The sequence below is a fragment of the Gigantopelta aegis genome, chromosome 1 (assembly GCF_016097555.1).
Source record: "Gigantopelta aegis isolate Gae_Host chromosome 1, Gae_host_genome, whole genome shotgun sequence".
Classification (NCBI taxonomy): domain Eukaryota; kingdom Metazoa; phylum Mollusca; class Gastropoda; order Neomphalida; family Peltospiridae; genus Gigantopelta; species Gigantopelta aegis.
Genome location: NC_054699.1, coordinates 24,823,367 through 24,850,578, shown reverse-complemented (window position 1 = coordinate 24,850,578; position 27,212 = coordinate 24,823,367). Strand labels below are relative to the sequence as shown.

The window sequence follows — 27,212 nt, the reverse complement described above, 5'->3', positions numbered from 1 at the left end:
GGGGCTTGCGATGTAAACATCCGAGTTCGACAAGTTTCAACATGTTTTCCAGATTTTATAACCGGTTTGAGAGAAGTGGGTACTGCAATCCAGCAGTCAACATGTCGGGTCGGGTAATACGTGAAATACGAGATCCTTTGGAATCTCTGGAGCGAATGCTTAATCGGACAACTTTAACAACACAGCGGGTTCAGCATGACCAGATCATAAGTGAGCAATTAGCTTGTAACTAATTAAGTTTTAAAAGATCTTAACACTATGACAGTATTGGTGTACATGTGCAGTATACTGTACTTGCGCTTATATTAGATTTATAGTCAACCCTGTGTCAGGCCCGTAGCGTAGGGACGACATTTGTAGAGGAGGGAGTGGGGACGGTAGAAGAATTTAAGCAATTAGCTATCTATCAACTGGAGAACGAAATACCAATATCACGAATAGCAATTTGTAACTGTTTTAAAAGTTATTTTTTCTTATATATATATATATATATATATATATATATATATATATATATATATATATATATATATATATATATATATATATATATATATATATATATATACACAGCAGGAAGAAGAAAAGTTCATTTGCGGTATGTGTGTGTGTGGGGGGGGGGGGGAGCACAAGTTCCCCACGCCCCCATCTTTCTACAAACTTATATGTTAAACAGCCACTATTAAGGAAGTATGAAACAGTAGCCGTTTTAGTCATCTGGCTTGCTTAATGCAGATGTGATTTAGGAAAACAGTAAATTATCTACAAAAACAACACATGGCTGATTAATACAGCGACTGCTTATTAAACCAAATATACCAGATACAGGTAGCCTACGCATGGGCGTACATGGGGGGGGGGTCGATGGGTTCGACCGAACCCCCCTGAAATCGCTTTTTTTATAATTTAATATATCTGACATTATTATATTTACTCAACATAGAAATATATGCCCAATATCTCTGCAATCTATTTTGGAACCCCCCTTTTCAAAATCCTATGTATTGGAACCCCCCTTTTCAAAATCCTATGTACGCCCATGCTACGTTTGGATTAATCAGAATTTTTGCGTGATAGGAACAGTGACACTAAATATAATGTGTGTGTGTGTGTGTGTGTGTGTGTGTGTATACACATACATACATACATACATATATACATATATATATACATACATACATATATACATATATACATACATACATATATACATATATATATATATATACATACATACATACATACATACATACATACATACATACATACATACATACATACATACATACATACATACATATATATATATATATATATATATATACACACATGTAGGCGGCCTGCCAACCGACCAAGATAAAAAGCAATAAATCGATTATATCAATCTGATAAACACTGACCCCCCACCCCCCAACCTCCACCCATACGTACCCGCGGCTGCGTCGATATGACTTGTCAATAAATATGGGTAATAATTGTCAACGTTATCAACTTCATAGCGACTTCGATGTCAGCGTTTTTCTTGGGAGGTTGATCTAGGAAGGCGATAAGATATGATCACCTGCCAGTGTTATGCCCTATACCTAATTTACCTACTAATCGTGATGTACTCACCCGGATTAAATGTTAATCTACGGATCTTGATATTCCGTTAGGACTGTACTTGGGACGTGATCCGAGGTGACTGGACTTAACGGAAAGCTTCTTACGTATAAATTACACGCTCTTACACCTGGAAATTAATTAAGCACCACCTGATCGCAAAAAAAAAAGAAAAAAAAAGAACGCTCCTAAAAGTAGTTGTCCGCACCGACGTAGTTTAAACCTGATAAGAGTTTTTACATTCCTAAATCTACTGGCGTAGTCAGGATTTTATATTGGGGGATGGGGGTGGGGGGGGGGGGGGGTGGGGGGACAGCCCACACTATGTATGTATATATGTATGATTTTATAAAATAAAGGTTTGATTGCCCCCGTGCCCAGGACCCGATTTAGACATTGGGGGGGGGGGGGGGGGCAGAGCAGGAGCCCGGGGCATTTCAGTTTCGGGGGACCCTCAACATAGAAACTGAATTACATGACAAATAAAAAAAAAAAAACTAATTTTATAATTATTGCATTCTTTTTATAAAGGAAGGCCTTAGTCTGGAGGGGGCCCCTCTGGGAAGGGGGCCCGGGGCAACTGCCCTCTGATAAATCCGGCACTGCTCGTGCCCCCACCCCCTCGTTATGTCACTGTCTACATCTACAGGGTATTTGCCGGGATGGCATTAATAAATTCAGGGAACATTATGTTCAGTATAGCGTTGCGATTCGCTACGCAAGTTTTAGAGATCGCTATACAATTCTAAAACATTAAACAGTAGTAACTGTTGCTAATCAATTTTCAATACTTTTCTCAATGTGCAGGGCGAGTTGCTTCCCTCTATTTAGCTAATTTAAAATGGCGGGTAAATTGTTTATGTTGTCGTTGGAAGATTTATTTTGTTAATAACAATGCAAGTACTTCAATCGGGATTTATTGAGTACGGTAGGTTATACATTTTTGGTTTGTGTGTCCATTTGTTGCACTATTTCAGTTGAGAAACAGTTGAAATATGGTCCCACAAGTTTTGAATACCAGCTATATATAGGGTATGTAACAATATTCGGATGTAGAAAGAACCTCACTTTCTACGTCCCTTCGGACTACATTTTCGCAAGTCAATGCTATATGAAATGGTGTTTGCTAAAATGCTCCTGCTGCTGCTGTTTAAAATAGTTGAAACATGGATCCAGGGTAATTGCACGAGTCTCCCCTGGGGTGTCATGCTACGACCAGAAGCAGTCAGGCCCTTTTTAAGGGCCCTATGGGCAACCTAGGGAGACACCACAGCATCGTCGAGGTCAAATTAACGAGCTACTCTCGATTCACTAATGTCAAAACCTATATTAGCTCTGAAACTTTCTTTTTTGGCTGACCGTTCAAAATTGCGCCCAAATTTCTCAAACAAAATTGCGCACCTTTTCTCTTTGGTATAATTTCTGCTGCATTTAAAATTCCATAGCACCATCACAGCTTACTCTGAATGTGCAGTTTGAAACCTACGACCTAACTCGACCTAGATCCAGTGATCCGTACACCCTTTCGTTCCGTTTCTTATAGAATTTCATATTTTCCGGACAATTAAACCCATGTCATTACGTATATACATACGTTACGTATACCTACTTATACTTTTATGGGCACACTGTTATAATAATTCCACCTTATGTGAAAATGACCCCAGGCTATGCCACTTCACTAATATACTGTAGCTTAACCTTAACGGTAGTATGCATACTCTATGTTGAGGTCACTACTGTAAATATAATCCGCTTGACATGTACTGTTAGGTACCCGCGATCAAGTTGGTTGAGCAACTAAGTCATTATTATTTCAACTTATTTTCGCGCTTATTTCCAATTCAGGTTCAAGCACGCTATCCTGGGCACACACCTTAGCTATCTGGATTGTCTGTCCAGGACAGTGAGTTAGTTGTTAGTCAGAGAGAAGAGAGTGGCCTTACACCTACCCACTGAGTCGTTAAAACTCGCTCTGGGTGGGAGCCAGTACTGGGCTGCGAACACAGTACTTACCAGCCTTATGCCCGATGAAAGGAAGGAAGGTGCATATAAAAGATCCCTTGCTGCTAATCGAAAAGAGTAGACAATGAAGTAGCGACAGCGGGTTTCCTTTCTCAATATATGTGTGGTCCTAAACCATTTGTCTGACGCCATATAACCGTAAATAAAATGTGTCGAGTGCGTCGTTAAATAAAACATTTTTTCAAGGGGCGGGACGTAGCCCAGTGGTAAAGCGTTCGTTTGCTACGCGATCGGTCTAGGATCGATTCCCGTCGATGAACCCATTGGGCTATTTGTCGTTTCAGTCAGTGCGCCACGACTGATATATCAAAGGCATTGGTATGTGTTATCCTGTCTGTGGGAAAGTGCATATAAAAGATCCCTTGCTGCATTAGAAAAAAAAATGTAGCGGGTTTCCTCTGATGACTACACGTAGTTTCAGAATTACCAAATGTTTGACACCCAATAGCCGATGATTAATAAATCAATGTGCTCTAGTGGTGTCGTTAAACAAAACAAACTTTAACTTTTTCCTTTTTTCTTTTCTTCAAGAGCTCGGCGGTCGCATGCTGGAGGTAAAAGCAGACGACTCAACAGCTGAGAGAGACAAAGCGATCCAAGTTGCGATCGAAGGAACCGAGGCACGTGCAACGCGCGAGCTCCGGGCCGCCTTAAAACGCTTGAAGAACCAGAAAGACGCCGAAAGGGCTCGTGCATTGCAGACACAAGCAGAAGTACGTCTTTCATGTACATATTTTGCACACAAATGTGATATATATATATATATATTACTGGCCACTGTTTTGCATATATATCACATTTGTGTGCAAAACAGTGACCAGTGAGGTAATGGACATTTAACCAATGTGGACATTTGGTCAAATATTAAACTATTTTTGTAATAGAAAAAAAAAAAAAAAAAAAAGAAAGAAAGAAGAAGCAGATAGACCTAATACAAAAAAAAGAAAAAAAGAAAATCAAACGCTTACTTCTATGTTGGGGGAGGGGTTACACATCGCCCCCTTGCTGCCCCTCCCCCCTCCCGCGCCGCCTCTGACACCTGTGATAATAAGATGATGATCACGATGATAATTTTATTTTGCAATCGTCATATAACATAATAAACTGGATTTTATTTTAATTTTCAGTTATATATTTTCTGCTGTTCAACTTAAAAAAAGAGATTTTTAATTTTTTTTAATTTTAATTTATTATTATTATTATTACTATTATTACATATTTATATATCATATAATTAACCAAAATGTAAACCAAAAGTAGCGGTATACACTTAGTTCCCGTGTGCAAAGAGTTCGCTTGTCGGTTTTGCACAGGTCCGTAATTAAAGACTAATTATTTGGAATAGGAAGTAAATTCTTAAGCTTAGTGACAGCCAAGGAGTTTTTTAAAGGAAAAACGTTGCGGGTGTCCTCTGTAAGACTATATGTCGAAATTACAACATTTTTGACATCCAATAGCCGATGATTAAAAAATCAATGTGCTTTGGTAGTGTCGTTAAACAAAACAAACTTTAGTTTTTAAAATGACGATTGGTTTTTCACCAGCAATTCACTGGGTTTTCCATGTGACAAAAGCGGGGTAATTTTCAAACAAGCCGATTTAGTGAAAAAGTTAATGGCTAAACCTTTATTCAAATGAGGGTTTTTGTAAGGTTTGATGAGCAAAGTTTCCATAAATATATGTGTGATAAAAACTGATATCCGCCAACTCCCGCTTGGGTGTGGTTTGTATAGGTGTGAACAGTGTAAAAATAAATGCGCTCAAAATCTTGCAGTTTGGGCACATTATGATGGAAGTAACACAAACATTTAATTTTTTTTATTTAAAATGAGTCCTTTTTATAATTATGACACTTTTTGTAATTTCCTTGAGACTAAAACTACATGTATCTTTCTTTATTTTTTGGACGGGACGTAGCCAAGTGGTAAAGCGCTCGCTTGATGCGCGATCGGTTTGGGATCGATCTCCGTCGGTGGGCCCATTGGGCTATTTCTCGTTCCAACCAGTGCACCACGACTGGTATGTGCTATCCTGCCTGTGGGATGGTACATATAAAAGTTCCCTGGCTGCATTAGGGAAAATGTAGCGGGTTTCCTCTGGTGTCAGAATTACCAATAGCCGATAATTAATTAATGTGCTCCAGTGGTGTCGTTAAACAAAAATAAACTTTAACTTTCTTTATTTTTAATCTATAGGTGGGTATTTAGGATGCCAGGGGCGTGGTATGTGCTATCCTGTCTGTGGAAGAGTGCATAGAAAAGATCCCTTGCTAGGCTACTACTGAAAACGAAAATATAGCGGGTTTCTTCTCTAAAGTTAAAGTTTGTTTTGTTTAACGACACCACTAGAGCATATTGACTTATTAATAATCTGCTATTGGATGTCAAACATTTGGTTATTTGACATATAGTCTTAGAGAGGAAACCCGCTCCATTTTTTCATAAATACCAAATGTTTGAAATCCAATAATCGATACTTACTAAATCAATGTGCTCTAGTGATGTCGTTAAACAAAACAAACTAAGACTATAGTATAAATAAATAAAGTTTGTTTTGTTTAACGGCACCACTAGAACACATTGAATAATTAATCATCGGCTATTAGATGTCAAACATTGGGTAATTTTGACTCGTAGTCATCAGAAGAAACCCGGTAGTTTTCCTAATGCAGCAAGGGATCGTTTATATGCACTTTCCCTCGGACAGGAAAGCACATACCACGGCCTTTGACCAGTTGTGGTGCACGGGTTGGAACGAGAAAAAACCAATAACAATCAGTTGCATGGATCCACCGAGGTGGTTCGATCCTGCGACGCAAATACCTCAAGAGAGCACTTAACTGACTTGAGTTAAATCCTGCCCCAGACTACAGTATATGTCATAATTACCAAATTTTTGGCATCCAATAGACGCTGATTAATATATTAATGTGCTCTTGTGGTGTCGTTAAACAAAACACACCTTTTATCCCCTAACGTGTTATGACGTGTTTTGTTATTTTATTTGTTTGTCTGTTGGGGCAGGACGTACCCAGTGGTAAAGCGCTCGCTTGATGCGCGGTCGGTTTGGGATCGAATCCCGTCGATGAGCCTATTGGGTTATTTCTCGTCAAAGCCAGCGCACCACGACTGGTATATCAAAGGCCGTGGTATGTACTATCCTGTCTGTGGGATGGTGCATATAAAAGATCCCTTGCTGATAATCGAAAAGTGTAGCTCAATGAATTTTTAAACAGCGGGTTTCCTCTCTCAATATATGTGCGGTCCTTAGCCATATGTCCAAAGCCATATAACCGTAAATAAAATGTGTTGAGTGCGTCGTTAAATAGAACATTTCCTTCCTCTCAATATCTGTGTGGTCCTTAACCATATGTCCGACGCCATATAAACGTAAATAAAATGTGTTGAGAGCGTCGTTAAATAAAACATTTTATTATATAATATTGAGTGAAATATCTTAAAATATCAGTGAAATCAAAGTTTTATCAGTCACTCAGTGACAATAACACATTTTAGAGTGAAAATTCACTCAAAAATGTGTTATCGTCACTGTAGAAAGTGTTATCTTCACTGTAAGAAAGCCGGAACTATTTTGCTGCTGACATTTTGAAAATAAAGGTAAATTGTCAAACGTTATATAATAAATATAAAATTTCATGTTTTTTTGTTGTTGTCAAATATGATTTAAATCTGATCTCATGAAATATCCTCTATTCCTTCCTTCCTTCCTTCTTGCCTGTAGTATTTTGAGCGGCATGCCCAACGCCTAGCCGAGCAGCGTGACAAGGCGGAGGAGGAGCGAATTCGAGACCTGAAAAGGAAGTTCCAGCTGGAGAAAGAAGACGCACTGGTGGCGCAGCTAGAGGAGAGCGAGGCCGAGAAGGAGCGGGCGGTCCGCGCCGCGTGTGACCTTTTAAGAGAGGATCTCGCCAATCAGTTCGTCATGGAGAGGGATCGAGCCGTGGCAACCGCGCTTGAAGTAGCTGCGGTGAGTTTTAGGCCCGACACACACCTAAACTAGAACCCATATTTTCGAAGCAATTTTTGCCTACGAAATCGTAAAATAATCGTAAGCTATGACGTCACTATGGCCTGTATTGTAGTGACGTTACCATCTACCATGGTTTTACGATTTCGTAACGCTAAGATGGCTTCGAAAATATGGCCCTAAAAAGCTTTTAGAGTCTTAGACTCGAGACTAATAATTAGAGTCTGAGGCAGTAATGTTATGACAACGCCATGCAAATTGTATGTGTGTGACGTCATTAGAGATTGAGTCTGGACTCTTAACAGTTTTTATAAGCACGGGTCCAGGCCTGGTGCTTATAAAACCTTTAGAGTCTATAATTGTCCGAACCAAATTGTTAACAACTACGAAAAATTACTTTCCTACCTTTAATTGCTGTTAGATTTCCTCCAAAGTTAGTCCAGACACAAATCTTAAAAAACCCCATTACAATGACACAGATTCCACATACCAGATGCTAACCATGTCATCTATATCGACTTCGCTGAGGGCGCATAGGGAAAAAAGCATGTAATTTTGTATCAGCTGCCATTTTGACTTTTTATGGAATATTCTTCAAGAGGGGTGAAAGGATAGGACTTAATCTAACTACGTCATAACATGTTATGATATAAACGCAAACGTGATGACGTCATATTATTAATTTTTTTAATTATTACTATTATTATTATTTTAATAATACCACTTGAGATCATCGATTTCATATTAGTTGTGTCACATACTTTGGAGGCTTTCGCCCCTCTTGAAGAGTATTCCATAAACAAGCAACATGGCAGACGGCAGAAAACTGCATGTAGTTTTTCCTATGCAAAGACAATATCGGCGACATCGTTGCAGTCTCGTGTGTGGAATCTGTATATTTGTAGTGGTTTTTTTGCGATTTGTGTCTGGACAAAATTTTGAGGAAATCTAACGGCAATTAAAGGTAGGAGAGTAATTTTTTGTAGTTGTTAACAATTTGGTTCGGACAATAGGTTTGGGATCGATCCCCGTCGGTGGGCCCATTGGGATATTTTTTGTTCCAGCCAGTGCACCACGACTGGTATATTAAAGGCCGTGGTATGTGCTATCTTGTCTGAGATGGTGCATATAAAAGATCCCTCGCTACTAATAGAAAAATGTAGAGGGTTTCCTCTCTAAGCCTATATGTCAAAATTACCAAATGTTTGACATCCAGTAGCCGATGATTAATAAATCAATGTGATCTAGTGGTGTCGTTAAACAAAACAAATTTTTGTTTATTGTTTACAGGAAGGATTCAGACGGAAAATGAAAGAGGAATTGGAGAAGAAGAAACAGGCGTGTAGAGAGGAAGCTGAGAGAGAGGCGGCGAAAACAGCGCTGTTACACAAGGCAGAGCTTGACAAGGCGTTTAAGAGGTAATGTACTGAAACACAGAGGGTCTTCTTCTCCGTCCTTATCTTTATCTTCATCTTCTTCCCCCACCTCTTCTTCTTCTACTACTACTACTACTACTACTACTACTACTACTACTACTACTACTACTATTATACTACTACTAGCCTACTACTATACTACTACTACTATTTCTTCTTCTCCTCATTCTTCTTCTACTTCTTCTTTTTCTCATTCTTCTTCTAGTTCTTTTTCTTCTACTTCTCCATCATCACCTTCTACTTCTACTTCTTATTGCGTTTCATATTCAGCGTTTTCCTCTTCTCCTTCCTCTTCTTCTTTTTCTTCATCATCATCGTCATGGTCGTCGTCGTCATCATCTTCTTCTTCTTCTGCTGCATTCAATATTTACTTTCACGTCCGTCATATCAGTAATCCGGATGTGGCAATGACGTTTGCCGTCTGCCGTCTGCCGGAGGTCATCTACTAGTCCTGGAAGTTCGATATCGAGGTGTATGTCTTCCGTCGAAACGTTTTGCGGGATTTCTTCTAGGCGGGGGGCATACTTGTAGAATCAGAGTAGCTAGTTGTTTCTGCAAGTCCTACCCATGTTAGGTACTGCTTTGGACCACAAAGACGGAAGATTGAACTTTGTTCTTTTCTTTCTACTTGGTTAATGCTGTCACGGTCAGGCCTCTATCTGCCATTCCTGGGGAGTGGGGGGAGGCGTAAAAGGGGGAAATTCTCGTGTCTTATTTCTTTTTATGCAGGTGATTGAGCAGTGTAAATAAATGCAGTTGCACACGTGTACAACAAAAAACAGGCTTTGTAAATTCGATTGAACAGAATTTTGAACCATTTTAAGGTTCTTTACACCCAGGCCTTGATCTATTTTTACGTACAACTTTCAGTATAATTATTATAAAAACCTAGAGAATCTGAACAACAAAACCATCGTATCTTTATACAAGACAGTGTCTAAAGGGTATTTGGAATATATTAATGCGACAGCTCCCATGATGAAAAGATGAAATCACTAACTGCTACTTTAGCTATTGGAGGTTGGTTTGAGAGAGAGAGAGAGAGAGAGAGAGAGAGAGAGAGAGAGAGAGAGAGAGAGAGAGAGAGAGAGAGAGAGAGAGAGAGAGACCGACCGACCTGATGAACTGACAAATCTCGATCTGTCGATATTTAGACAGTTGTCATGACAATCATATACTCATGAATCACTATAAAAACAGCGATGGTTTTAAAATTGGTGGTCATGAATTGTAAGTATTTCTCATACTCGTACGGGCTCCCGGGGTTTTTTGGTGGGAGTTTTTAGCGGGGGTTTGGTTGTTGTTGTTTTTTTGTGGTTTTTTTAAGGGAGGGCAGGCTGATTTTTGCCCGAAGTTAATCAAAATGCCCAAATCTGGATAGTAACATTTATTTATATTTATACAAGACAGTGTCTAAAGGGTATTTGGAATATATTAATGCTACAGCTCCCATGATGAAAAGATGAAATCACTAACTGCTACTTTAGCTATTGGAGGTTGGTTTGAGAGAGAGAGAGAGAGAGAGAGAGAGAGAGAGAGAGAGAGAGAGACCGACTTGATGAACTGACAAATCTCGATCTGTCGATATTTAGACAGTTGTCATGACAATCATATACTCATGAATCACTATAAAAACAGCGATGGTATTAAAATTGGTGGTCATGAATTGTAAGTATTTCTCATACTCGTACGGGCTCCCGGGTTTTTTTTGGTGGGAGTTTTTTAGCGGGGGTTTGGTTGTTGTTGTTTTTTTGTTGTTTTTTTAAGGGAGGGCAGGCTGATTTTTGCCCGAAGTTAATCAAAATGCCCAAATCTGGATAGTAACATTTATTTATATTAGCAATACTGCCAATCAGTTATATAGGGTTGCAAACGAATCACTACGCATGGGTTACATGGGTTACAACTAATATTGTGTTTAGGATGATGGAAATACATGGTGGAAAGGTCTCAGCCAGCTCATTTTGCCTCGAACATCTCTTATCGTTTTTACCCGAATTTGAGGATTTGCTTCAACACCATGTGTGTGTGTGTGTGTGTGTGTGTGTGTCCCCCCCCCTCTCTCTCTCTCTCTCCCCCCCTCTCTCTCTCTCTCTCTCTCTCTCTCTCTGTCTCTTTCTCTGCGTTTGCAGAATTCTTTCTGATTTATGAGGAGATAAAACAGTGTATATAAGATATCTAGATACTTTGGCTATTCACGTCACTGTAGATAACTTGGTGTGTGTGTGTGTGTGTGTGTGTGTGTGTGTGTGTGTGTGTGTGTGTGCGCGCAGAATTCAGGTCTGATTGATGAGGAGACAAAACAGTGTATACGTGTATAAATTATATCTAGATATTTTGGCTATTCACGTCACTGTAGATAACTTGGTGTGTGTGTGTGTGTGTGTGTACGTGTGTGTGTGTGTGTGTGTGTGTGTACGTGCACCTGTGTGCGTGCGTGTGTGTGTGTGCGTGTGTGTGTGTGTACGTGCACCTGTGTTTGTATATGTGTGTCTGTACGTGCGCCTGTGTGTGTATTTAAAAAACAAACGAATGAGAGTACTATTTACAAACTGGAGAGTTGTTTTTCTTTCTTTTTTTGTTTTCGCAGATATTCTTTTATCAAGAAAATGTACAAAAGAGAACTAGTCCTTAGAATAAAAGCTGAAGAAGATTTTAGAGTAAGTACTAATGTTTCACTCAAATCAAATTCACGGCGATCTCGTGTTCTGAGAATAAATATGCGATCTCACCTCATAATATCATCTATCCTGTGGTAAAATTGCAATGTTAGAATTACAAGTGCCATGTTTATCTATTTTTACATTTGTTTGTGATAAATAAATCCAAAATAATCGATCCCACACATAATATTTACATAATTAAATGAACATTTTACTTGCTATATCATCAGGCTAGCGCTGGTAAGGTTGTCCCCAAGAAAGCTTTGTGAAAATAGAACGTTAAAAAACCCGGGTTTTTTGTTGTTGAACGACACCACGAGAGCACATTGATTTGTTAATCATCGGCTATTGGCTGTCAAACATTTGGTAATTTTGACATATAATTATTTTTTCCATTAGTAGCAGTGGATCTTTTATATGCACCATCCCATAGACAAGATAGCACATACGACGGCCTTTGATTTACCAGTCATAGTACACTGGCTGGAACGAGAAATAGCCCAATGAGCCCACCGACGGGGATCGATCCTAGACCGACAGCGCGTCAAGCGAGCGCTTTACCACTGGGCTGCGTCCCGCCCTCAAGTTCAGAGAAAAACTAACCTACGTCGGTGTCATGAATTCGTATAAGATGTTAAGAAATCTTCTGAAATCGACAATTCCATGGACATTAACAACTCCACTACCATTAACTATAGTCCGTCCCATCCTCCTACAAAAATGTGTGGGGTTTTTAATATATACTACTCAAAAGAATTTAAGGGTCAGACGATATTTTCGACATTATTTTCTGAATGTCAATTATATTAGCTAGACCATAATGTCACGCATGGTATTGTTCCATTTTGACGAAAGTGGGTCTAAGCAACCCATAAATGAATTAAAATCCACTGTCATTGACACTGTCGACTAGTTCTAATGGCGAAAACATGCTTACATTTGCACGTAACTTAGGGCGAAAGCGAAAGGTCTGCTAAGTGCCCATAACTTGCTTTTTCACAAAGCGCTTCATTTGCACGCTTTGCACGTGTATTCCATGGTCCCAATGCTGAATTTCCGTATAATTGGAGCTTGCGTTCGTGTACGGTGCACACTCCAAATTCGATAATGGTACGACTTCAACTGACTATCGAAGATCGAGGAAGGGCTATTGCTTGGCTTCAGAATGGCAATACGCAAAGAAATGTTGCTCTGAGACTTGGTGTCAGTCAGAGTGTCGTTGGCCGACTGTGGCAACGGTACCAAGCAACGAATTCTGTTCGAAATCGTCCACGTTCGGGAAGACCCCGAAGCACTACAAATAGAGAGGACCGCTACATCACCAATATGGCTCTACATCAACGCACAACCACTGCACGCCGAATACGTGACAATCTGCGGACTGCGACTGGAACTCGAGTGTCTGATCAAACCATACGCAATCGTCTGAGAGCCAATAATCTACGCTGCCGTCGCCAGGCTGTTCGACCACCACTCTGCGGTGGCAACGTGTTCAGTGGGGTCGAGTGATGTTCACTGATGAGTCCAGGTTTAGTCTCCAGTTCAACGACGGTCGGGTTCGTGTCTACAGACGTCCTGGGGAGCGTTTCGCTGACGTTAACATTAGACAACGTCACCGGTTCGGTGGTGGCAGCGTCATGGTGTGGGGCGGCATCTCTATCCACCACAGGACCCCCCTCTATGTGGTGGATGGCAATCTGAATGGAATCCGCTATCTGAATGAGATTATCCAGCCGTTGGTTCTCCCAGGCCTTCAGCAGATTGGCGGCGGGGCAGTTCTGCAGGATGACAATGCCAGACCCCACCGCGCCAGGGTGGTAACGGACTTTCTCAGACAACAAGGTATCGCCAGGATGGATTGCCAGCATATTCGCCTGACTTGGCCCCAATAGAGAACGGGATAACCATGCCCCTCCGGCCAACCTTCATGATCTGGGTCAACTTCTTATGGCAGAGTGGCAGGCCATTCCCCAAGAGTTCTTCAGACGTCTGATCAACAGCATGAGGCAACGATGTGTCGAGTGTATTCGCGACAGGGGTGGATTCACACACTATTAAACGAATGTTCTAATGTGTAAAATCCATGTTTGACAACCTTCAACTTTGACAGCATGTCATGTGACTTTCTTGTATACAGTGACGTTTATTTGTGGGTTTTTGTAAATATGGAATAATAAATAAAAATGTTGGTATAGTTACATCATCAATCTAATACACTCTGAAACTTATTTGGTTATAAATGTTTGACCCTTAAATTCTTTTGAGTAGTATATATAAATAATTTCAATTTGGTTTGACGTAATAAAACGTAGATGAAGTTTGTTTTGTTTGATTAATTAATCATCGACTATTGGATGTCAAACACGTAGTCATCAGAGGAAACCCGCTACATGTTTTCTAATGTCGCAAGGGATTTTTTATATGCACCATCCCACAGACAGGATGGTACATACCATGGCCTTTGATATACCAGTCGTGGTGCACTGGCTGGAACGAGAAATAACCCAATGGGCCCACCGACGGGGATCGATTCCAAACCGAACGTGCATCAAGTGGGCGCTTTACCACTGGGCTACGTCCCACCCCCACAAGTAAAAGTGTTTTTTTGCCGCCCCCCCCCCCCCCCATTTTAAAAAACCCCAATCGGCTCAGATATAAATAACTTGTAGTAAATTCAATAGTATGAAAAAGGTGTTCCCTGTGGGAAGGACTATAGATAATATTACAATGGACTTAGAGCGTTAAAAAAGTGGAGGTGGGGGAATGGCACTTGAATTTGTATGAGAGGATAGGTCACACCCCAGCTCCCCTCCCTTGAATCCGCCCCTGGATGTCGTTAAAAAGATATTCCTTTCCTTTGCAGAATCTGCAGACGGACTACCAACGGTTCCTCGATAACACCGATGGACGTTTCCACTCGGACTATTTAATCAAGCTGAGGCACGAAAGACAGAATCTTGCCGAACTGGCGGCTAATATTGTGGGCAATGAGCGTGTAGTACAGCTGCATATACCAGACAAGTGGTATTTGTGAAACTGTGGTGATGATCTCATGTTTAGACAATGGTGTAAGATGATGAAAATTAATAGTGACTAAGATATTCCGGATTGATGGTCAATTCACTAGTGAATCTCGTCAGAGAGAGAGAGAGAGAGAGAGAGAGAGAGAGAGAGAGAGAGAGAGAGAGAGAGAGAGAGAGAGAGAGAGAGAGAGAGAGAGAGGAGGAGGGGAGGGGGGACTTGTGTATGGAATTTAATTGTATTTAGATGAAATTAGTGGGTGAGCCGTAACTCGAGCATGCATTTATAAACGAGTATACTAAAATATACCGCTCCATATCGGTATCGGTATTGCGTCCATACCGAATACCATACCGATACCGAGGTAAATCCCCCCCCCCCCCCAAAAAAAAAAAAACAAACAAAAAAACAAAACAATATCGATACCTATAGCGAAGCTGAAATTTCAATACCGCCCAGCTCTAGTTACTTTTTGTTTTCAAGTATTCCTTGATGTTAGGTTCATATCAGAAGATTATCTAGTTACTTGGTGATGTAATAACATTATAGGGATATTTAAGGTGTCTTTGATAGTCATGCAGTGGACCGTGAATTGCATTAAACTATACATATTAACCTTAGTAACCAAGAAAATACCAACATATTTAAATCTGTCCAGGACTTCATTATAAATAGTAAACGTTTTGAGACGACTTCATTCACTTACACCCATTCTCTCTCTCTCCATATATAATTTTTTGTAACGTCAATCATGTCCACCACAGTTTATTTAAGGTCGTGTGTAAATTTGTTTTTTGACATAAACAATCCAAAAACGAAATCCATAGATGCAACAATGACGAACATATAGATATCTGAAATTTACAAAGTCGCGAAGATATAACCTCAATGCTTATTTATTTATCTCTTTTACGATGAAAATCTGTTGGCAGGGTTGCAACTAGTCAAATCACATTTTTATTTCAAAAGTTGCCTCTTTTTGTCTAAATAAAGAAGACATAACATTGTGCCCTGGGGCAAGTTCAGCGAAAACGTTTCGCTAACGTTCGCGAAGTATTTGATTGGTTCCCGACGTTGGTTTACCGTGCAGCGCATAAATCAGTCTAGCTGACATTTTTCTGCTTGGCCTGGCTAAGCTCGCCACCAGTTCCCCCAGCCTCCTACCTCTTCCACTTCCCAGTTCTCTATTGCTATAGAGCTGGAACCTTTATTCGATAGTCGTTTGACCAACAGATTTTTTCCCCCAACAAAAATAAGGTTAGTACCGTCTTTTGGCGAAACATTTGGCCAATCCTGGTTGGGAACATGTCTACATGTAGTTACTTTTAGAAGCTGATAGAGAGAAAAAAAGCAACACAAAATATTAAAAATTTGCACAAAACCACGTCACTTTATGTAGTCGATCAACGATAGCAATACGTCTATTGAACTTAGTACATGTTTATATTTGGTTTCACATTATTTATGTTATGCTTTATAGTGCTATGTTCAGTATCGGATCCAGATGCTTACTAGGGGATCCTTGTTGTTTTTTGTTGTTGTTTTTTAAACAGACATTTTAATTTATTTATTCGAAACACGTATTGAACGGAGCTCAGAAATTGCATAAAATATTATTGTTGTGACTAAAACAAAATGCTTTCGAACAATATATTTAAAGAGTTATTTTAGTACAATCATATAATACTTCAATATTTTAGTAGTTTCGGTAAAGAATGAGGGTTTCATTGCTGAAACGTTAGGGTTGCCAGATCCACATACTCTTCGAACCATCACCGATGTTATTAATGTTTCTAGAACTGTTTATATAGTTATATAATATGCTTGCAATAATCTCCAGATGGATGTTAGGCCCCGTGACAGTAAAATCGTAAAGTCTACACCCATGACGGTAATAACTTACTTAATCCCCTTCGTGCTGAGAAGCCCATGAGGCTGTAATTAGAGGTCGCCACTGTTGCCTGTTTTTTTGCCAGCTTCTCCAGCAGCCCCCAGCTTAGTCTGTCCTCTCGGATTTCCTTCTCTACTGTCCTCCTCCATGTTTCTTTCGGTTTTCCTCGTTTCCTTTTTCCAGGAGGGGTCCATCGGAGTGCCACTCGTGGCAGGGCTGTTTGAGGCATTCTGATGGCATGGCCAATCCACCGCCACGTTCGGCGCTTAATAAAGTCTCGCTTATATAAATTGCATGCAGTTAAAATCTACAGACTTTGTTGAAGTCCTGAGTCTTGCCATTAACGTTTTAGTGTTCGGCCCTATCCCGTGCCTAGGCTATATAAACCATGGATCTACAGGACTCGTATCTTTAATGACGTTACACGCAAACAATTTACAAGTACGCATTGCCATGACGTTGAAGTCTCAAAAAGCTATTAGACTTCATTCTAGACAGGGATCGAAATACTGCTGCCCCTACCAGTGCCTTACCGAACAACATCACCATGGGCCAGGAGATCTTCTTGCTTGCAGTCCTACATCAGACCGGCAATTAGTTTGCGTTTATATACATACTTTATGATCATGTTTGGTCCGACAGTTTTTATTTGGTCCGGCAGACTTTGTAGCTTGCTGGATCGAATGACCGGAAGGAATGTAAGCTAATTTCAACTCATGCTGGACTATAATATTTTTAATAGAATTGTCCATGGAACTCAATTACCAAAGATTTGTTGATATGTATTCATATATTTGTTTTATTTATAAGCAGGCGATTAATTGAATCATTGATGTAAATGGTTTAGTATAAATTATTATAAAACAATTTAAAATGTGATGTCGTTGTTTATTTTTGTTTAGGTTTCCTATAACGGTGTCCTTTATTGTAAGGTTATAAGGTGGGGTTAATCTTTAGTATACCAATACCCTTGTAAGCTTCGGGCTTATCTCCCTTGTGCCAAAGATTATATTATGTCCAGAGCAGACTTCATCCATTGATTGAGCACATTGATTAATTTAATCATCGGCTATTGGATTTCAAACATTCGGTAATTCTGACTCGTAGTCAACACAGGAAACCTGCTACATGTTTCCTAATGTAGCAAGGGATCTTTTATATGCACTCTCCCACAGACAGGAAAGCACATACCACGGCCTTTGACCATTTGTGGTGCACTGGTTGGAACGAGAAAAAACCAAGTAGTTAAATGAATCCACAGAGGTGGTTCGATCCTGTGACGCAAGCACCTCAGGCGAGCACTCAACTGACTGAGCTAAATCCATCCCTCTTGTTAGAAAAGAACCTAGCTTTGAAAGAATCAAATGACTATATTGACTTTCTTCCATATAGCATATTTAGAAACATACATGTATGCAGGAAATTATTAAAATAAAAGTATGATGAAAGATTAATTAAACATTACGCTATTATTGTATGGTGGTAGCCATCTTGAAATTAGTATACTAAATATAGTTTGTCCTACAAAAAAAAATGTCACCTGTATGTTGGACACTTTTCAAATGAAATATATACGCCTACAGTATCTATAAATAATAATCACAATCATAATAATAATGAAGAATGGAAGGAAGGAAGGAAATGTTTTTATTTATTTAACGACGCACTCAACACATTTTATTTACGGTTATATGGCATCAGGTATATGGTTAAGGACCACACAGATACTGAGAGAGGAAACTCGCTGTCGCAACTTCATGGGCTACTCTTTTCGATTAGCAGCAAGGGATCTTTTATATGCACCATCCCACAGACAGGATAGTACATACCACGGTCTTTGTTACACCAGTTGTGGCGCACTGGCTGTAACGAGAAATAGACCGATGGGGCCACCGACTGGGATCGATCCAAGAACGACTGCGCATCAAGCTAACGCTTTACCACTGGGCTACGCAATGAAGAAAGGGTACGTTAAAGAAAGAAAGAGAGAAAGAAAGAAAGACCGACAGAAAAACAAAAAGAAACATAAAACATAAACTCAGAAACAAGATAGCTTGGTCACCGTTGGAAAATTATTTGATGTGTATAACCCGTTCAAACCTGCGGAAAGTAAGTGTGGATGCACGTCAAACCGTACCCAGACCGAAACATACCCACTCAAAACGTACCCATTTTGGGTCAAAACGTACTCCATGGACGCCAAAACTTACCGGGTCTACCAAAACGTTCCAGCCAAAAGGTTATGGGGCGCCGTTTGTCACTTTCTGATTTAGCTTACTGATTTATAAATTCTTAACTTTTCAGCAATATATATACATATATATATATATGCATATCATGGCTAAATGCACTACAGCTTTGAACCTATTATCAATAAAATTAAATCCTATATTCGTGAAGAGAAGAAAAGAAAACATTTACAAATATATATAAATCTTCAAGAAAATCCTAAATCAGAAACTTTCACTTTCTAGATTTATAAATCCAAAACTAATTTTGGGGTATTTATATATCTGAAAGTTGTAAAACCAGGATATATAAATCCGGCGTTTAACATGCAAATGAGAGAGAACAGCCACATCTATTCTCTCTTAAACCCGCCGATGATGTTAGTCTTACATCGTCATTGTAGGATAATTTTGGAGTAAACACAATACCCAAATATTTATACAATGATACTGTTTCAACTCACACACCATTATAAAACCATTTTTCATAATATCGCAGACGAGCTCCTTTCCTAAACACCATCATTTTTGTCTTGTCAAGATTTATTCGCATTCCTGTAGCTTGACAAATTTTTTCAAAAACCTTAATGTTTAGCTGTAACTGTAAACTTGAGTCGGCAAGAGCAGTAACATCGTCTGCAAACATTAATATGTGCATATTTTCCAAATTTGCCGTAATAAACACCCCATGATTACCTGAATTTTGGAAGAATCTGTTAAATTTATTGATAAAAATTAGGAAAATTTGTGGACTCAAAATACACCCCTGACGCGTACCGATGTTACACTTAAAATAATCAGTAAGACCATTTACTGTTTGTACACAAGAATGTAATTTACTGTACATTGATGAAATGATATTTAAAAATTTGCCCGAAATTCCCATTTCAACTAAGCTATTCAACAGTACATCATGCTGTAACGTATCAAACGCTTTGGAAAAGTCTACAAATAAACAGTATAATCTACCTCTATGTTTATATATATATTTCTCAATCACCGCATGAAGAGTGAACATATGGTCTGTAGTAAAATAATAGTGTAGAGCGATAAAAGGATACATGTATTAATATATATGTATATTTATATAAAACCTTAAAATTACTTCATTACATTTTATGTTTATTAAAATTATTTGTTAATAATTCAATTTAAAATGATTTACTTTGCAAAAAATGTGATGTTTTATACCAGTTCAAAATACAGTATATGAATTTATTTGCACGCAATTATAAACCGTTACAAAATATTACCAACCAATCATATTTTGTAGTTATTTGATTTTTTTTATAGACGTTCAAGTGCAAGTCCAAGTTTGCGATGTGTGAAAAGCGGTATCTAACTCTGTAGAACTCCTTCGGTGGACCTCTTGTTTTCCCCCATTCCAACCAGTGACCACGACTGTAAATAAAAGGCCGTAGTATGCGCTGTCTTATTCGTGAGAACGTGAAGATCTTTGCTGCGAATGGAAAGTGTAAAGGGTTTCCATGGAAGACTATGATTGTGCCAGAATGATCAAATGTTTGACTTTCAATAGCCGATGATTAATATAATCAGTTTGCTCTACTCAATGAATTAGGTATTGTGTGCTAATATTTACACACTATGATAATACCATTAAACAAACTGTACACAGTTTAATAGTAATCAATTTGTTCTGAGTTGTAGTATTAAGCACGATGTAAACTATAGTCCTGTTCAATTGTTTAGATTCTTTTTTTCTTTTTTTTTTTTTTTTTTTTTTTGGCAAATGTTACGTTTAATTCCTATTCATTTCTTGTTTTCTTTACATACGCGTGAAAACAAACCCAAATCCCAACATATTCCATATACAATTCATCATCTAAAATGCACGAAGTTGATTTATTTCCAGTTTACAAACATCTCTGTATGTTTTGAATGCAGGTTCTTTCTCCTATAAATAACTACGGATATTTGCATAACAAAAGCATCACTTTATAGTGTGTTTTAAACTAATGTTCTTTTCCACCTTCCTAGCGGAATATATCGTAGTATGACATATATTCAAGAAACAATTTGGAAACATAAGTCAATAAACAAAACAGGCGCGGATTCAGGCGGGGATTCCAGGTGACACGCCCCCTCTATTTTTGTCAAACAATATATATTACAGAATACTCAAAAAATTTAAACTTATCCCATCTACCTGTTCAAAAGCAACAACGGGTTTTGAGCCTGTAATGTACTGATACAAAAATAAATACGTTAAAGTAACTATAAGATAGGTTGATACATTATGACTGTCAGGTTGTATGTCAATGAATAATATATAATATTTATTATTTACTAATGCACGGGCAAGTGTTCATCTGGAGGCCACGTTCCCTTTTAGTGAGGGGTTGGGTTGGGTGAGGTCTTAATCTCGTGATGTTCATTGTGACATATTGCACACACACATGGCCAGAATATTTTATACCCGCGATTGGTGGAGGCGTGGCCCTCTGCCTAACCCCACACCCACCTCTGGTGTATTTTATATGGTTTTATATTGATTGTCCGTGTTTTGCTATACACGTTTATATTTGTTCAATTGATATGTTGTTTGATAGTGACTGATAATGAATGTCATGGGAATAAATTGTTTTCAGTGTTAAAGAGTTAATAAATGCATTGGACGCTATATGCTTGATGGGTAGGGAGAAGCAACTTAATCACTCGACGAACTCATTTCTTCATCACTGTCTTCGTTAAGGGAGACTATCACAGGTGGTATTTTATTTCTTATAACACTATTTTGCTTTCTGAAAACTTCTTCGATCTTTATTACATGTTTAACGGCGTCAGAGAAGTTTGTAAGTGTGACAGAGTTCAAACCAAGTGCCAGTTCTTTCCTTACCGTGGTCATTTTACCATCATTATGACGAGCTATGTGCCCTTTTAGTCGACTCCAAATCAGTTCTTTTGGATTCAGTTCCAAATGTCTTGTCGTTGGTCTTAGGCATAAGTGTCCATGACGTTCGGAAATATCATCAGTAACAAACTGCGGTGAACATTTTTACTTTTTACTTTGTTAACGTTTACCCACGTCTCATCTTGATATACTATTAAATATCCCTGTTCTCGTAAACTGGATACTTCATGGAGATGGGAGAGTCCTGTCTGATATATTGGCGTCCTCAAAAATCACTTTCCCAATTGTAGAAATATGTTGATATTTAAAATCAAGGTCGGGAAGTGTTCTACGTACGTAATGTTGATATCGATATGTTGATTCCGCATTCCTCCCTCAAAGCCAAATTAATCTTATGTTATGTAGGTAATACGCCCTTTAATAATAATAATAATAATAATAATAGTAATAGTAATACTACTACTACTACTACTACTACTACTACTACTACTACTACTACTACTACTACTACTACTACTACTACTACTAATATATATATATACATTATTTTTTAATGGGTACATTTTTATTGGGTACGTTTCTGTTTGGGGACATTATGACTTGTTTCGATCAGAGTTACTTCCCTTACCTTTATTTACATCCGGGCTTTCTGTATCCAAGTAATGAAAACATTTGGTATTTCGTTTTGGTACATCTGAAGCAGACATGAGTAGCCAGGCCGTTGCAGTCAACAGCATTCTCAGCGAACTAGAATGGGACGAAGGATTAAGCATGCCTGTTGCCAGCGCCGGAAACAAGGCGTTGGAAGATCAGGTAATATAAATAATTTTAACTGAATAATCAATGATCATGATGCGAATCCCCCAATGGACTGAGTCTGAGATTCGGACCGGCAATGATTATGATGTCATTGATGACAACAAGAGTTAAAATTAAATCAACATTCCAATCCCCTGTCACTTCATTTGCTAAATTTTACCCCTTAATAGACAAACACTTTGCCAATTTGGCAAACTTAACACACAAAACACCATGGAAAAGCAAACAAAAACATATAGAAACAACACATTGCAGCGATTGCTCCACAACGCTCCAGAAACTTGTTTTGGAAAAAATCCGCCTGGTCCCCCCTACCCCTCATCAATCTAAAGAGGGATTTTTTGATGGGGCTTATATATGTAATGAAGTTTGTGTGTGTGTGTGTGTGGGGGGGGGGGGGGGCTTTTAAAGTTGCAGACCCTAGTTCCAACCCATGAAAATATATCCTATTGTCCGAACCAAATTGTTAACAACTACCAAAAATTACTCTCCTACCTTTAATTGCCGTTAGATTTCCTCCAAAGTTTGTCCAGACACAAATCGCAAAAAAACCACTACAAATATACAGATTCCACACACAAGACTGCAACGATGTCGCCGATATTTTCTTTGCTGAGATTGCATAGGGAAAACTACATGCAGTTTTCTGCCGTCTGCTATGTTGCTTGTTTATGGAATACTCTTCAAGAGGGGTGAAAGCCTCCAAAGTATGTGACACCTTGATGATCTCTAGTGGTATCATTAAAATAATAATAATAATAATAAAATAATATGACATCATCACGTTTGCTTTTATATCATAACATGTTATGACATTGTTAAATTAAGTCCTATCCTTTCACCCCTCTTGAAGAATATTCCATAAAAAGTCAAAATGGCAGCTGATACAAAATTACATGCTTTTTTCCCTATGCGCTCTCAGCGAAGTCGATATAGGTGACATGGTTATCATCTGGTATGTGGAATCTGTGTCAATGTAATGGTTTTTTCAAGATTTGTGTCTGGACAAACTTTGGAGGAAATCTAACATCAATTAAAGGTAGGAGAGTAATTTTTCGTGGTTGTTAACAATTTGGTTCGGACAATAAGTTTGGATTTTCACAAACCTGTAACAACTAACATGTCTGTATGGCATGAGTTCCTTATTTTCCCCATAACGATTTAAAGCAATATTTGTTAGAATTAGTTTAAGGTTAGGGTTAGGGTTAGCGATAGTTATATAAAATATCTTTTAAAACAATTTGTTCTATAAAACCAACATAATGTTTATATTTCATAATCCAGGCCTAACACTACGTCGTTTGTAGTAGTGGGGAAAATACGGAACTCTTTCCATAAATAACTTACAAGTGGTAAATTTCATAGTACTTATGAAAAAGGGCATTTCCTGTGGGACAGACTATAGATAAAGTTACAATATAGAATAAAACCAAGAATTTGTGACACAGGAATGCCTGATTACCAGCTGGACTTACCACTGGCAGTCTATGCTGACAACATTTCTGGTTATAATTTAAAATATGACCAGTTTCTATTTATTTATTTATTTTCTTTATGTCCATGACCTTTTGTTTACATCAAAATTGTTATAAAATATAACATTTATAAAAATGTTTGCTCTATGCTAACATATAGTTTCATTCTTTCCATCCATCTAACCATCCATTTATCCATCCATTGTGCCATCCATGCATCCATCCATTGATCTGACCATCTGTGCATCCATCCATGCATCTGTCCGTACATCTATCCATCCATCCATTCATGCATCTATCCATGCAATCATCTATCCAACTGTTAACATGTTGTTCTCAAAATCATGATTAGTTATATTTCTAATCATTTGAAAATTAATCAACAGTTACTGTTTTAAAATTGTTTAGCAATCTCTGAAACTTGCGTAACAAACCGTTCATTCGTTTGTTCGTTCGCATTCGTTCGTTTGTTCGTTCTCATTCGTTCGTTCATTCATACTATAGTTTAATAACAAAATTTTCTGTTGTAGGTGACGAGAAAGCAGCGTCTCATCGCTCAGAAGCGAGAGGATCTTGAGCAGACTGATGACCGCGTGCACGCCATGATAGAACACCTGAAGAATGTCCGCCAGGAGCTGCAGCACACTCAGGTAATCATAACATACTGGCTGGAACGTAGTCCAGAGGTAAAGCACTCAGTTGATACACGGTCGGCACATTGAGCTATTTCTCATTCCAGCCAGTGCACCGCAACTGGTATATCAAAGGCTGTGGGTATATCAAAGGCTGTGGGATGATGCATATAAAAGATGCCTAGCTACCAATGGAAAAATGTAGCGGGTTTCCTCTCTAAGATTAAGAGGGCGGGACGTAGCCCAGTGGTACAGCGCTCACTCGATGTGCGGTCAGTCTAGGATCGATCCCCGTCGGTGGGCCTATTGGACTATTTCTCATTCAGCCAGTGTACCAAGACTGGCATATCAAAGGCTGTGGTACGTACTACCATATCTGTTGGATGGTGCATATAAAAAATACCTTGCTGCTAATTGAAAAGAGTAGCCCATGAAATAAAACATTTCTTTCTTTCTTTTTTCTCTAAGACTATGTCACTATGTGTGTCAAAATTACCAAATGTTTGATATATCCAATAGCCGATGATTAATATATATCAGTGTGTTCTAGCGGTGTCGTTAAACAAAACATTTTTTTTTTTTTATAGCATTCTTTCCTTGTATATTTATACAGACAATGTATGTTGCAGGAATACAGATGGCGATCAGAATACAATATTCAGTCATTCATTAAAGGGACATACCCTAGTTTTTAAACACTACAGCATATTTTTCACTATAAGAGTCGTTTATGATCACTGAAATCAAACATTACTTATATTTTATTGTTTAGATTATCTATTTCCATACAACCAAAGTGTTTCTGGTTATCCTGGTGTTTCTATTACCACAAATACATTTTTTCATATTTTTTAAATCGCACGTGCGTCTGAGAAGTAACTGTTATAGAGTCACGTTTTAGTATATTTTTAAGGGTATTTCAACATCACAGACTTTAGTTTCATTCTGTTGTATCCAAATTTGTTAGAGGTTTGCAAGTTAACCAAAGTTTTATGGGTTGAAACTAGTCTAGGTGAAAATTATGCCTTAGTGTTTAAAAACTAGGGTCTGCCCCTTTAATAATAAGAGGCTGTTTGCAGGAAGTTATTTGGTTTAGTACTACCTAGAGTATGGGGCGGGATGTAGCCCAGTGGTACAGATGCGTGATCGGTGTGGGATCGATCCCCGTCGGTGGGCCAGTTGTGCTATTTCTCGTTCCAGCCAGTGCACCACGACTGGTATATTAAAGGCTGTGGTATGTACTGCCTTGTTGGTGGGATGGTGCATATAAAAGATCCCTTGTTGCTAATCGAAAAGAGTAGTCCATGAAGTGGCGACAGCGGGTTTCCTCTCTCAATATCTGTGTGGTCCTTAACCATATGTCCGACGCCATATAACCGTAAATAAAGTGTGTTGAGTGTGTTGTTAAATAAAACATTTCTTTCTTTACCTAGAGTATGGTTTGTATGCTCTTAAAAAATGTAGATAATTGTCGATGGCGCCTATGATGAATTTATTTTTGAACTTAATATATGGTTTTATTTCAAAGATTATAATTGAAACATCCTGTTGCAACATTACAATTTTCTTTAAATGTGCTATACACCAAATACAGTATTGCAAACTTATGGCGAGTGTGTTCTATACTATGATTGGTTAATTACATTCTTTTTATGGGATCAAATGAAAATAACACCCGGAAAGCTAATGACATCATTAGAAAGTGTCGTCATTAGCAATCAGAACAGACCAAGTTGACAGTTCAAGGGTCTACAGTTAAACTGTAGGCAGGTATTTTTTTCAAGAAATACCAAATATACAGTTAGTTATGTAGGAAAACGATTCTGTTTACAATGGACATAACCATATGGAGTTTTTAGATTTGTGGGTGTTATTGTCTATTTTTATGTCATTTTTGACCGAAGGCAATAGCAGGTACGCAGCTGCGTACCACATGAGATTACAATTTTTTTTTTTTAATTTTGATGAATAATGTAAATGCGTATATGTGTATGTGTTTTATTCCATCGTTGAAAAGCCCGAAAATCCCAATCTATGCTCCTGATATATATGTGTGTGTGCCATTTGATGGTCAGCAAACATTATTTGACTGAAAAAATTTGGTTTGCAATATTTAACTTACCTATTGTTACATGTATGGCAGATATTAAATAATATATAATTTGTGATGTGTTTGTTATACATGTAATAATGTTTTAATCTTCTGAGACTGTTTTCTACAGGGTCTTGCACAAGTAGATGTTTAAGTGTATGCAATGCATTATTTATGGTTTCATTGTTTGTTTTTATGTGTATTTAAAAAAAAAAACCAATCGATTTGTGACATTTTGTTTTCTGTAGGGTCTACTTAATGCACGGAATGCCGAGATTGAAACTGAAAGCCACCTCCTGAAGATAGCTCAGCGTGAAGAGGGCCGCCTGAAACAAGAGATAGAAAAACTGGAGAAGGAGTTGGAGGAATTCAAAGAGAAGAAGAATATATATGAAGTACGGTTTAATAATTTTACTTAGAATTAATGAATATTATAATACAGAGAAAGAGTTAGATGACTTCAAAGAGA

General features: G+C 38.4%; 2 protein-coding genes across 2 annotated transcripts in view; both read left to right on the top strand.

Moving 5' to 3' along the window:
• Positions 1 to 5: 5 nt before the first annotated feature.
• On the top strand, positions 6 to 17,501 carry LOC121372674 (reticulocyte-binding protein 2 homolog a-like). The gene is made up of 6 exons (XM_041499123.1): positions 6 to 210; positions 4,159 to 4,340; positions 7,369 to 7,614; positions 8,905 to 9,032; positions 11,641 to 11,710; positions 14,577 to 17,501. The coding sequence occupies exons 1-6, from the start codon at positions 42 to 44 to the stop codon at positions 14,745 to 14,747; spliced, it is 966 nt and encodes a 321-aa protein (XP_041355057.1). The 5' UTR covers positions 6 to 41; the 3' UTR covers positions 14,748 to 17,501.
• Positions 17,502 to 22,364: 4,863 nt separating this feature from the next.
• Positions 22,365 to 27,212, top strand: part of LOC121372663 (coiled-coil domain-containing protein 39-like) — a 36,705-nt gene continuing 31,857 nt past the window's right edge. Inside the window, exons 1-3 of the mRNA XM_041499112.1 lie at positions 22,365 to 22,538; positions 24,550 to 24,669; positions 26,992 to 27,138. Coding sequence (XP_041355046.1) covers positions 22,431 to 22,538; positions 24,550 to 24,669; positions 26,992 to 27,138 — 375 coding nt within the window. The 5' untranslated portion in view covers positions 22,365 to 22,430. The remainder of the gene's footprint in view (positions 22,539 to 24,549; positions 24,670 to 26,991; positions 27,139 to 27,212) is intronic.

What these genes read in the sequence shown, in the direction of transcription:
- LOC121372674 (XM_041499123.1), top strand. Translation starts at nt 42, where the DNA reads ATGTTTTCCAGATTTTATAACCGGTTTGAGAGAAGTGGGTACTGCAAT. An exon ending in CCGCGCTTGAAGTAGCTGCG is followed by an intron (nt 7,615 to 8,904) that starts GTGAGTTTTAGG and finishes TATTGTTTACAG; the next exon opens with GAAGGATTCAGACGGAAAAT. An exon ending in AAGCTGAAGAAGATTTTAGA is followed by an intron (nt 11,711 to 14,576) that starts GTAAGTACTAAT and finishes TTTCCTTTGCAG; the next exon opens with AATCTGCAGACGGACTACCA.